The sequence below is a fragment of the Acipenser ruthenus genome, chromosome 13, assembly GCF_902713425.1.
Source record: "Acipenser ruthenus chromosome 13, fAciRut3.2 maternal haplotype, whole genome shotgun sequence".
In the NCBI taxonomy this organism is placed as follows: Eukaryota; Metazoa; Chordata; class Actinopteri; order Acipenseriformes; family Acipenseridae; genus Acipenser; species Acipenser ruthenus.
The window spans coordinates 37,385,099-37,397,532 of record NC_081201.1 but is presented as its reverse complement, the minus strand read 5'-3'; the positions used below and the strand labels follow the sequence as shown (position 1 = coordinate 37,397,532).

Sequence of the window (12,434 nt, the reverse complement as noted above, 5' to 3'; positions counted from 1 at the left end):
ACCAAGTTGCTATGTGGGGAGATGTCTGCATGGGAGGGTTTTTATTTATTTTCCTCAATTTAAATAGGAAAATAAAACTATTCACTAGAGGACGGCTTCAAACATATCCAGCTTCTTGTTTATGTTATCAAATAATTGTCCAAGAAAGCCCAAATGAGAAGCAACTTCTAGAGTGCTGAAAAGAGTACTTATAAAAGCAAAATAATCTGTGGTGTCCCTTATTCCTTTCAAGTACAGATCGAAAATGTATTTCACAACGCAAAACATACAGAATAAACAAAGGCAAAGAATTTTACAGTGTATGATGAAAATAGAGACTGTACATAAAACTGAACTGCTGGTTCCACAGACTCTGATTAGTACTAATCTTGGACTATCTCACCTAAAATAACACTAAGGTGTCCAAGATGAGTGCTCATCAGGGTCTGTGAAACCAGCCATATATTAAACTAAACTTTAATGTGGTCCAATGCTTTCATGCTCAAAGGAAATCTTATCCTACAATAACACAATGCAGCAGGCTGTGTGGTGTGGACACCTGTTGCATCATTAGTATAGCACTGACCACTGATGACCTTTCTGTTTTCGCTTTCCCTTCCCCAACACTAGACATTCATTTCATTGGTTACATTGATTGTTCTGTTTTAAATCCTTGGTTACTTCACCTTTAAGGGAGTTCAGACAATAACCCAAACCCATTGGCAATTGAAGAAGAACAATGAAACAAATGCTGTATTAAAGGTCACAGGGCTTGACCAGCACACTGGCAGGCACTATATGTGCATGCTGCTACTGTACCTTGCTGTTCCCAGCATATTTCACTTTTTGCGCAGTGGTGGTTTGAGGAATTCCAAGTCCGGAAAGGGTATACAACCATGAAAACCGCATACAAAAGGTTGCGGCTAAAATCAGATCACAATATTTGCTGTAAACACTGGCAAGCAAATGAAGTGTCCTAAAAATAGGTCTATTGATGACTGTTTGGGAGTCATGTGAGGAGTGAGTGCGGGGGGCTGAATGAGTGCCTTCAGAAGCACAGAGAATACTCTTCACAAGCAGCAACAAACAGGCCCTCTGGCTGTAGGGTATGTTAGATGGTGAATGATCTGTGTTTATGCAGACAGAGAGCTGCTAGGCTGGAGTGGAGAGCCAGAGAGAGTCAGCGTCTAAGATGCTGGATAATGACGAGAGTCATAAGGGAACAGCTGCGGTTAAAGTGCAGTAAAATCATACAAGCACCAGCAGAGTGTATGTATAATATTCAAGTACATGCTGTGTGGCAGCTCTGTACATTTAAAATCACTATAGAGCAAACATTCTAATTGCACTTTATTACTCTGTCTGTATTATGCTGTTGGTACCAATTCAGTGCAAGGAGTTTGCAATAGGAACACATCAGCAATGATTCAATTTACATCAATAATCAAAGTGCTATAATAATTGAGAGACACATTTGGGATACATACTTTTATTTAGCAGGAGTTGCCCTCTTCACTTCAGCTGTGGCAACATCTAAGAAGTGTTTATATAGATAGATAGATAGATAGATAGATAGATAGATAGATAGATAGATAGATAGATAGATATACAGACAGACAGATAGACAGATAGTAAACATGGACTGGAGAGGAGGCATATAGTGGGAAACAATGGCCCCCGATGGAAGAACTATAGTTAGCAACAGGGGACTATAATACCCGAAGCCGCAGGCTGAGAGCACTGTCCCCTGGAGGTAACTAGAGTTTTTCCTGAGGGGTTTAGTTTCCCACTATCAGCAGAGGTCTGATTTATGAATCAGTAAAGAAGGTCATGTTTTTGAATGATTTATGAATCAGTAAAGAAAGTCATGTTTTTGAAGTCCATAACGCATAGCTATTAAAGTTTTTTTGGCCTAGAACTGTCTATCTGACTTTCTCACTGCGGCATAGAATTATCTGAGGAGTCCGTTGAGTTTGTGATGGTTGTATTTATTTATATATAATGATGTCTAAAAAATAATTAGAGGCATTGAAATACACATTTATGCGAGTACGTGTGCACAGAGCATATGATAGGCTTCCTGCATGCTCACAATCAATCGCACATTCAGTGACCTTCAGTGGCCATACATACATGGCTCCTGTCAAACACTGTCAAACAACCAAGAGAACCAGGGTGCTTATTTCTGGTGCTGACTCACAGGTAGACTATTTCTTAAAATCCATAATCATCCTTTCTGAATCAAAGCCTGTATTTAGACAGATTATACAGAGCTGAAGACAGATATCATGGTGCAGCTAGGAGACAGTCTTCTATACACACAAGGTAACCCACCCTAATGATAAGGCCAACCCAAACCCTACTGCACTGGCACTGTATCTGAGCCTGACCAACAGCTTAAACAAACAAAGTCTGCAATTGCAAATTACAAAGGGAAGGCTATCACATGATGCCTGTGGCAGCCTACCCTTCAGGTCAAAACATCTCTGTTTGTGGTACAATTGCCCTTAATTGTTACATTATGCATCAGTGTTACACTTCTTAATCACTGGGTACAGACAAACATTTGTGATGGATTATTATTATTATTATTATTTATTTCTTAGCAGACGCCCTTATCCATGGCGACTTACAGTCGTAAACAAATACATTTCAAGAATCACAGTACACGTAATAATACAATTAAGAGCAAGATAAATACAATGACTTTGGTTCTAGCAAGTACAAGTATGACAAAATGGATCTGAGGTTTCCATGGATCCGAGGTTTCCATTTTCAGAAGCTCTCAGCTACTTTGTAACCTAGAGGAGAGTACTTAAAAATGTATTGGATAGAATATGAAGATAACTTTAACCTACACAGACAGAGGCATTTGATAGTACTCTGACATTTCAAAACCATTACTGTCGTTTTAATTTGCTTTGCTCATTTACCTGCCCTCTGCATGTTTGCTGCACACTCTTTTTCTGAGCTTGTAAAACAGTGACTAAGAAAAGCGTACTCAAATATTAGAGGAATACTATTTGAGTTTCTTTCATGTTGATAAGGGGAGTCAGGTGACTGAAGAAACTCACCTGGCAGAAAAGGAATAATGCGCTGCTTCGGGTCCTTCTGACCTCCCTCAATCGGAAACTTATCCAGGATCTGCATCTGTGGTTGAGAGAAAAACAAATTGAACACATGATGGTAGATAAGAGATCCTGGGTGATTGTCACTGACACTTTTGACTTTCCTGGATATGAGCCCATGGCTTTATTAGCCTGAACTTTGCATCTGACTGAATCTCTGTATCTTCGGTATCACAGAAAGTCTGACCGGGGTACTTCAAATCCCAACAACCCTAAGGAAATGTGCACGAAGCAGACAGCAGATATTCTCAAATGAACACAGCACTCTTGCAAGAGTTTGGTCATGATAAAACAACCCTCAGTTAACCCATAATTCAAGATAGCTGAAGTACAAACGAGAAAAAGACAACCAAGAATTACTCCATAAACAAGAGAACAGTGGTGTGGACTTTTAACATATATTCTCAGTGCTCGTATAAAAACAGACATGAACTGATGTTGACCGTTCTCGGCTGCCAGGAGACCAATGATACACTCTGAAATAAGAATGCAGATGCCACTGTAAATGCTTGCATTATAATGATTGCACAAGTGAACCGGAAAGGTGGTCATAATTTGTTTTTGCAATGTTGTGCAAAACACATGACAACATCATTGAGAAGCTCATGAAGTATAATTGCTGTCTTTCGAAGCTATACAGTCTCTACACAATGAAAATACTATGAACAAAAACAGCACTTGGTAGAACTATTACAATGAATCTCATGCCTTATATGAGGATGCCATTTTTCCCTATGTAAAGCAATGGAGAAAAATGTTAATGAGATATATTTATTATGTGTCCAAAACTACTTTTTTTTTTTGCTGTTTCCAATATGGGGTTAATAAAAAAGGCAAATTAAAGTGACATTTGAAGCTGAACTTTTCCAATTCCATTTTGTTTTTGCTTCAGTTCATTTTTCTTTTTACAGTCAAATAAAAATACATTCTTAGTATTGGACTTTAACATATGCATTGGATAGAGCAAGAGGGAGTGCCATATCACACCCCTTCCATCAACTAAACTCAAATAAAGAGCAACATTAATAATCAGAAATAACAAATCACACCCACTCTGCGCGACACTGAACTAATGACCCCTCCTACCTAAACAGTTTTTTCTTTACTTGAACCATCCTAAAAATCATTTGGACAGGCCAGAGAAAATAAACTTGAATGGCGGCATCCTCTGTTTAAACACAAGTTCAGCACTTTGCTCCAGATGTGGTCTCCGAACTCAAAACTGCTGAAGAAGGCACCGGTGGCCAGAACATCTGGAAGTGAGAGAGCAGGGGAGCCCCAGTAACCACAGCAGGCTGGGGAACCAGGTGAAAAAACAGTGTGTGCAGCCTGTCCTGTCTGGATCACAGTGCTCCACGTCTTCCTTTGTGCTGGAGGCGAGCTTCTGGGGTCCTCATCTCAGGTCCTGTCTTTTTTACTACTAGCATTGCTGCTAAAAATAAAAGTGCACAAAACTCCTTCCTTGCTACTATAGACCCCCTACCAAGATCACAACAAGGCCAAAACCTCAACACAAAAGCCTTTTAAAAAGCCAAGTTAGGGGTCCCGAGTGGCGCATCCAGTAAAGGCACTCCGTGTGGCGTGCAGGATGCACCCTATAGCCTGGAAATCGCAGGTTCGAATCCAGGCTATGTCACTGCCGACCATGACCGGGGGTTCCTAAGGGGAGGCGCACAATTGGCTGAGCACAGCCCAGGTAGGGAGGGCTTAGGTTGGCAGGGCAATCCACGGTTCACCGCGCCTAGGGCGCCTGCTGGTCTGCAGTGGAGCCATTCAGATCTGTGTTGTCCTCCGGCACTATATATCTGGTGGCTTCGCTGTGGATCTGCAGTGCGAAAAATGACAGATTGGTAGTAACAGGTTTCAGGGGACGTGTGTTTCATCCTCCGTTTCCCAAGTCACTGGGGGGTTGCAGCGGTGAACCAGGATACAAAATAATAATTGGGCATTCCAAATTAGGGAGAAAACCGGGGTAAAAACAATTGCTGACGACTGAATAAAAAAAAAAAAGCCAAGTTAAAATGTGTACTTTTATTAAAAGAACGCAGTCTGATTTCTGAGGTCCATTCAATAAACTTACATCCAATTTGGACATGGAAACTATTTATTTTGCAAAGCATATTGCTGACCATAAAGTTGGCAGAATAATTCATACCCTCTTTCCATTCTTACAATAAAATATTATAAAATAAAACTGTGTTGTAATTAAATTGTGTCTAAAACTCTAGAGTGACATTTAAACCACACATAGTCTGTGAATATTGAACAATTAGAAATTCCACTTGTCTCAATAAGATTTTGAAAATACAAATCTGTAATTGAGAATGTTTTATTATCGCTATTACTGGTGTGAAAATACATGTTTAACAATCTCTGATAGTGGGATTTGTTTTTGAGTTCCCAGCTGGCAGCCTTCCCTTTACAGCTGAGACAGATTCCTGGCACGCTGGGCGCATTCTCATTCACGAATGATAAGGTAATGTGCACTGGCCAGCCCAGACAGCACTCCACACAACAGGTGCGCTGCTAGAGTCCATCGCGAATGAGCAGGTGGGAGTTGTGAACAGATCTCAACACATTTCGCTGCGGTTTCTAGGGTTTCTGAGAGACAGGAGTAATTCACTAAGGTTGTTAGATTCGTATCGTATAAAATAATTGGGTTCTCGGCTCTGTAATGGTTCAAGAACTATGATCCTTTCAGTTGAAAGTGTGTGTTTTATATTAGTAATGGTAGTATAATATTTCATTTGACATAAGAAGATTAAGAGGAGGATTGAGACATCTAGAAAGTGACAGCATTCATGAGCAGTTGTAACCTCTACATTCCAACTTTCTGACGCTTTCCTGGCTACTGATAATTCCACATAAACCCTATTATAATCATATCCTACATTGTCAGCCACCCCTGACCATTAACTAGTCTATTTAAGGAATTAGTGTGCTGACACTAACTCCAATGAAGAACATGAGAACAAGGTGAGTACAGCAAATAAGAGAGGAGAGTGGACTCATTACAGGGTCACTGTTCTCTGAGCTCAGTAACAGGTGCAGTGATGTTGTCATGTCTGTCTCTCACCAGCCAGACATCCAGAGCAATCTCTCAAAGAAACAGCAGCCACCAAATTAGCTTTAAGAACTGAAGGCATAGCAGGCTAATCCACGGGCATTATTTGAGGCAGAGATGGGTATCATTTACTAACTCTCATACCCCTTGAGGATGTCAGTGTGGAACTGTGGACTTTTCTGCGCTGGAGAAACAAACATTGCACAGAATACAGACTCATAAATTGAAAGGTTGTAAAAAGTTTAACCCCCCCCCCCCCCAACCCCCCAAACACTCACAGACACAAACTAAAAACTAATTCATATTGCCAATTGTTACTAATTAAAAAAAATGTTGAACCATGTGCATTTAAAAATTAAGAGACTTGGATTGGGTATAAATGTGACCTGTTTTTAACAAGAAAAGGTGTACAAAATGGTGACTAATTAATGGTCAACATTAACTTCTCATCTCTATGTCTATATGTTTTACAGAGGTGAAAGAAAAACACAGTGTACTGTGCTGACAGCGTGACTGTCATCCCCACGGTATTACAACAATAGAATTAATGTTTTAAATGGATTGCCTAGTATTTTTCCTTTTGAATATACGAGCTTAATCAGAGAACATGTGATCAAGGTGAAAAGTATGTAGGTCAAGCATCGTACACATAATCCTAATGAAACCCATTTCTACAATTAGCAGCCTCTTCATAAATATTTCCGTATTTTCCATTTGCTGTTCCATAGAACGCTCGGAGCAGGTGTTCAAACCACAAACCCACACTGCTCAAGTGCTGGTTATTATTAAAAACCCTAGAATGCCTTTCACATATGTTTGGTCCTATTAGTGGTGGGTGCGGATGGGAGGGGCATTGTGGTTTACAAGGGTCACCTTCATTAACTTTCAAACGAAATTCTGCCTACCATTACAGAAGCATGTACATACCCAATGCGGGCCAATCTGAAAGACTCTAGATAAGGTACAAATTATCATCACTGTAAAATATTGCACAGTTTACATGTATGTTACATTTAAGGTATCGTTACCTCTTTTAGCACCAATTAACTTTACAGAAAGACTACCCTAGGATAACGTATTAAATAGTTTGAGTATGTTTACTGAAAAAGAAATGGACGTAGATATACTTTACCTGTAGTAGACCAGATTAGTTTACTTGTCTGCTGTTCTGCATGGGCTTAACTCTCCTATAATACTAGAGCACTCTGCAGAGGTAGTATATACAAAACGTACAGAAGGTGCCTTTTATATGTGCATTCAAGGTCTCTAAATCCTATCTGACTGTGAATGTACTCAGCCAATAACAAAGCCATGACAAAACTGTACATTTTATATCTCTCTCTTCATAAAGACTACAAACACCATTAATTAAACTTCGGGATCTGGAATAAATTTGATACAATGTCCATTTGGTACATCATGCTTGAGACCTCACCGATGGGCTGTGACTGGCAAGTTGCCAAGAATCTGTAGAAGCCAGCACAGCTGTTACTAGACATGATATCCAAATCCCAGTCCTGAGCCTGATACCCAAATGAGTGTGGGAGTCATAGAAACAAAAAAACACATCAAAGGTGAAATAGGAGTTTTGTGGGAGCGAATGTTTAACAAGTACCCTGGGGGTTTATTTATCAGAAGTGGACCTTTACGTCTGTCTTACATCTTTGATGGTGTTTCAACACCTATAGAGCCCACCACAGTGGTTTTTCTTAACTTTGACCAACATCCACTTCTCTGGCTGGAAGGGAAGAAGACATAGCAGATTGAGTTTGTATTAAAGACAGCCTTGGTGCTTCGGCGAGGCCTAGAACACCCAGAGTGTCATGCACTTCACATTCCTACCATCTGGGAGCAGCACAGAGTGTTTTCACCCCCCAAAAGAACCACAGAGGTTCAGAGGGCTTGTCCCTGTTAATAGAAATACAAGATGACCAGAATGTGGTACCCATACAAAGCAGATGCTTTGCTGTGAAAACATTGGACTCACAGACCAACAGCACATGCTTTAGTCAGGCTTTGCAGTGTAATTCAAACCCAGCAATAATGTAACGCAGATGTAGGGGAATAGAAGACGATTTTGTGTCCAATTGTAAGTAAGGCTGAATTGCATTTTGCTGTATCCAGCCCTGCCCGTAATGTCATACTTTAGCGGATCTGCACACATGGCTACTGGGAACCCACAGCCGGGAGACTCCCTGCCTGTGCAGCAGCTAGGAAAGGGATTCAAGAAAGCAGACCACCTCACAAACGGAATTGAATACTGTTGGCCTATCCCTATTACAAGTTTATCATGGTTATTCTGCATGTTTACATTATATTCAGTTCTATAGCAGTCTCCCTGTTTGGACGCACGCAACGATTTCTATTTCTTTTTTATATATTGTGCAGATACAGTCAGTGCTGCAACTCTTTTTTAAAAATGAAATTTAAAAAACCTGAATGCTCTGACCTAATTCAAAGCAAGGGAAGGGTTGATGAATGTGAAAACAGATCAGCAGACACCTCTTGAATAGGATAGCAATGAGCTGTAACCCTAAATGAACACAGCTTCACTCAACAACAGCATCAATGGAACAAAAATACCACACAGAGCTGGAGAGCTGGCGCAGCAGGAAATATTTTACAGGCCATACACCTTCCGATAACAGAGTTAGTGATTATCGAAACAAACACACTCTATTTGCTCAGCATCAGCCATTTATTAACACTTCAAAGCACTAAATGAAAAACTGGGAGAGATGGAGAGGCGGCAAGAGCATTTACACACACACACACATATATGCCGGTTATGGGGAGAGCCCCTTCAATTATTTTGTAAGTATGAATGTATTATGGGTCAATACTTGTATGAAAGTAAAGTATGTTTATTGCAGTCTACATTAAAACAATGATTAATCAGAAAACCAAAAAAAAAAAAAAAAAAAACCTGTTATAAATCCTTTTGGAAATAATTGAACATCCTGGTTATTAATTTGTCATTTTTACAGTTTATTTATTTATTTATTTATTTATTTATTTTTAACTTGGTAAGCCATACTCTATGATACTAACTTTGGTGTGATTTTGATCATTATTCTAAAAAATAAAAATAAAAAAAGTGAACCATTACTAACTAATTGGTGAATGTTGGGATAATATTGATTTATTTTTAGGCTATACTTTTCACAAACAAAAGAAAAAAAGCAGTTTAGCTAACATGTGAACTAAATTAAAAAGGAAACTGGAGGAAATCTACTTTCAAACTTGAACACACTGCAATCAATGCTGTTTGTGTTTGAACTCTCATGCATGACCTACCTTGCTTTGATCAGCCATATGATTCAATCTCTGGCTTTACTGATAGACTCACACAGCCTGTTATGACCTAGTCATCTGTGGGACCGTCTAATACCCAGTGATGCATAACAAACTGGCTACTCTCAACATCAGACAAACAATATTTATTGGGATTCTCCCGAATACATGTCTACAGTTTTAATCACATAATCAAATACAAGTCATTTATGTACTCAGTAATAGGGTTTAGTCAACCCCATCAGAAAATGAAAATGACCATGACTGAGGTTTTTAGGCTCATGTCACTGTATAAACCGAGAAGTAATAACTGTGAAAACACTGGATAGGAAACAAATGCTGAGTTTTTAAAACCACTCTGCAGTTACTGTCTTTTTTTTTCTCTCCTCCTGGCAAATGCTACCAGAAGGAAGCAATGTTTATTGTGAAACACAATGGGATCACAGGGTTCCAATCGCTGGAAAACGAAAGCTTTCAAACAACACACACCAGCTACAAGGCCAGCAGCAGGGCTAGCCCTCCGAGCGCTGCTTGCTTTACTGTGGTAAGATGGCACAGCGAGGTTATCTGCCACACGCGTGCCTAGGCCAGAGCTGCGTTTCCATGTTTACAGGCTTTTTCTCTACTGCTGGCACTGTGCATCTGAACACTTGACAGCTCTGAGGTTCACTGGGGATTGTGGAACAAACAATAAAAACAAGGGTCCTGGGCTGGAATCACTTTACATTCCGCACCGGGAACAAAAGGGAACGACCACCAAACTGCAACGTGTAGGTCATACAGAGTGATTAGAGAGACTTGAACTGGAGGCTGGACCGCTGTGTTTCAGACACGTGTTGCCTTTGATTAAGACAAACATGAAATGGTCAAAACTGTATTATATGTTTACTTTGTCTGTACACTACAGTATGCTATGAGCTTTTTATCAAAAGAAAATTGCATTTTTACATATAGGTTGTTTACAGGTGTTTATTTCCTCATGCCCTCATGTTTGCATTTTCAAGTCACATATTTCCTAGACTCCACCACCCAGCACCTTTTATTTGAGCAAGGTCATGAGTTACTCTTTAGTACAGTTTAGTAGCCCCTCACAAGTCCATGTCTTCATTGTCTCCCAGCTGGAAGGAGCAGTCTGGGGTCTGCAATCCCTCAATCAGAGATAGTTAGCGTCTGAGTTGCCGTTGTTTTTAATACCAACACATCCATGCTAGGGATGTGAAGAAAACCATGGCATATTAATGCAGTAGTGCTCCTTTTTTTGACCACTGAACTACCATTTTTAATGTCAGTAGTACTCCTGTGCAAGCCTTGATTCTAAGCTGTTTTTGTAGATACCTGTATTTTGAAATAATGCCTCCTCCAAGTTATTTATAGAAGCTACCGAATCAGTCTTGCGGATAGTAAAACTAGTCTGTTTGTGCAGGCAGTGGGTAAACCTGCAATTCTAAGCAATGGGTTAGAAAGGGAAAACACAGGGAATTTTGTCAGTATATTCTACTCAAATGAGATGACCCACCCACTCCAATCACTTACTGTTCCAATAAAACTAAGCTTTTATCATTCCCTAGCCAAGGATTAGGGTATAAAGCATGTCTGCCAAACGGTGAACAAAACTAAGAGATTGAGTTCAGAAACAAGTGAGGGATTGTGTTTGAAGTGTGGGTGTGCAAGTCCAGCCTGCACCACTGGCATAAACAGTGAGATATGAATAGCCTGTTATACTCCCAGTGAGCAGTGGTACAGTTTTAAAGGTGCAGTGCTTTACAGCAGTTGAAAGCGGAGGGTTTATTTGGATGCATAAAGAGCTACTCAAGCAGGGACATCACCCACTCTCATCTAAAATGACAAGTTTAAAAAGTTTATTTGAATCAGATTTTATCACCTAGTAGGAAGGCTTGTCAGTTTCATTTGAAGATAGTATTCTGATATATAAGAGTATAAAGTGCACAATATGATATGCTACATCTTTTTGGCTTAGGCTTCTGGTAGAAAAAATGTGCTGTTGCACAACTGTTTTGTACTGTTGTGTGATTTTAGCACCGAGATTCTTGTTTTTATCAATACATTTAATACTTGTCCATCCTAATCTTAAAACAGTTAAAAATTGGCTTTTAGACTCCAGCTGTATGGACTACTTCTTGATGAAAACCATCTTTATATTATATATATTCAATAATCAAAATTCAAGAGATGCCTGGCTATGGTTTGTGCCCAGCTCAAATGGGACCAACATGTGAAGTGATTAAGAAGGTAAAGGAAATAAGTCACTGAAGGAAATGTTTGAAGTGGAGTTCAGCTTGTATTAAAACGTCCTTTTATTTGTGCTAGACGCATGCTGCTGTCACCACAATTGACTAATAGGCTGCAATGTTTGGCATAACTAACTAGTAGTGGTTAGGGAGCACAGTACCCCATTATGCTATAATATATACATGGCTCATGGTCTCCAACGTTTTCCTACATTAGTGGTTCCCAGCTGCTGATGTTCCATAGATTCTAGTCAACTCCTGTTTATCCAAATACCAGCATCTCCATGGAAATTAGTTGCTCAGAAGGAAATGCATCCAGGTTTGAATCCTGTTCCTGGATATACAGACGCGCTCAAATTTGTTGGTACCCCTCCACAAAAAACGAAGAATGCACAGTTTTCTCTGAAATAACTTGAAACTGACAAAAGTAATTGGCATCCACCATTGTTTATTCCATATTTAATCGAAATCAGACTTTGCTTTTGATTTTTTATTCAACATAATATTGTAAATAATAAAACAAATGAAAATGGCATGGACAAAAATGATGGGACCGCTAATCTAATATTTTGTTGCACAACCTTTAGAGGCAATCACTGCAATCAAACGTTTTCTGTAGCTCTCAATGAGACTTCTGCACCTGTTAACAGGTTTGATGGGTGCCTTCTCCAGACTGCAAGTTTCAGCTCTTTCCATAGATGTTCGATAGGATTCAGATCA

At 39.6% G+C, this 12,434-nt stretch overlaps 1 protein-coding gene across 4 annotated transcripts in view; it reads right to left on the bottom strand.

Annotated features, from left to right (window-relative positions):
• Positions 1-12,434, bottom strand: part of LOC117418091 (SH3 and PX domain-containing protein 2A-like) — a 90,648-nt gene that overhangs the window by 62,883 nt on the left and 15,331 nt on the right. For 3 of the 4 annotated variants that reach the window (XM_034030671.3, XM_034030673.3, XM_034030672.3), the window contains exon 3: positions 3,054-3,129. In XM_034030671.3, the coding sequence (XP_033886562.2) occupies positions 3,054-3,129 (76 nt within the window). Of the gene's footprint in view, positions 1-3,053; positions 3,130-12,434 lie in introns of those variants that run through there. The other variant, XM_058985279.1, reaches the window with a different exon arrangement.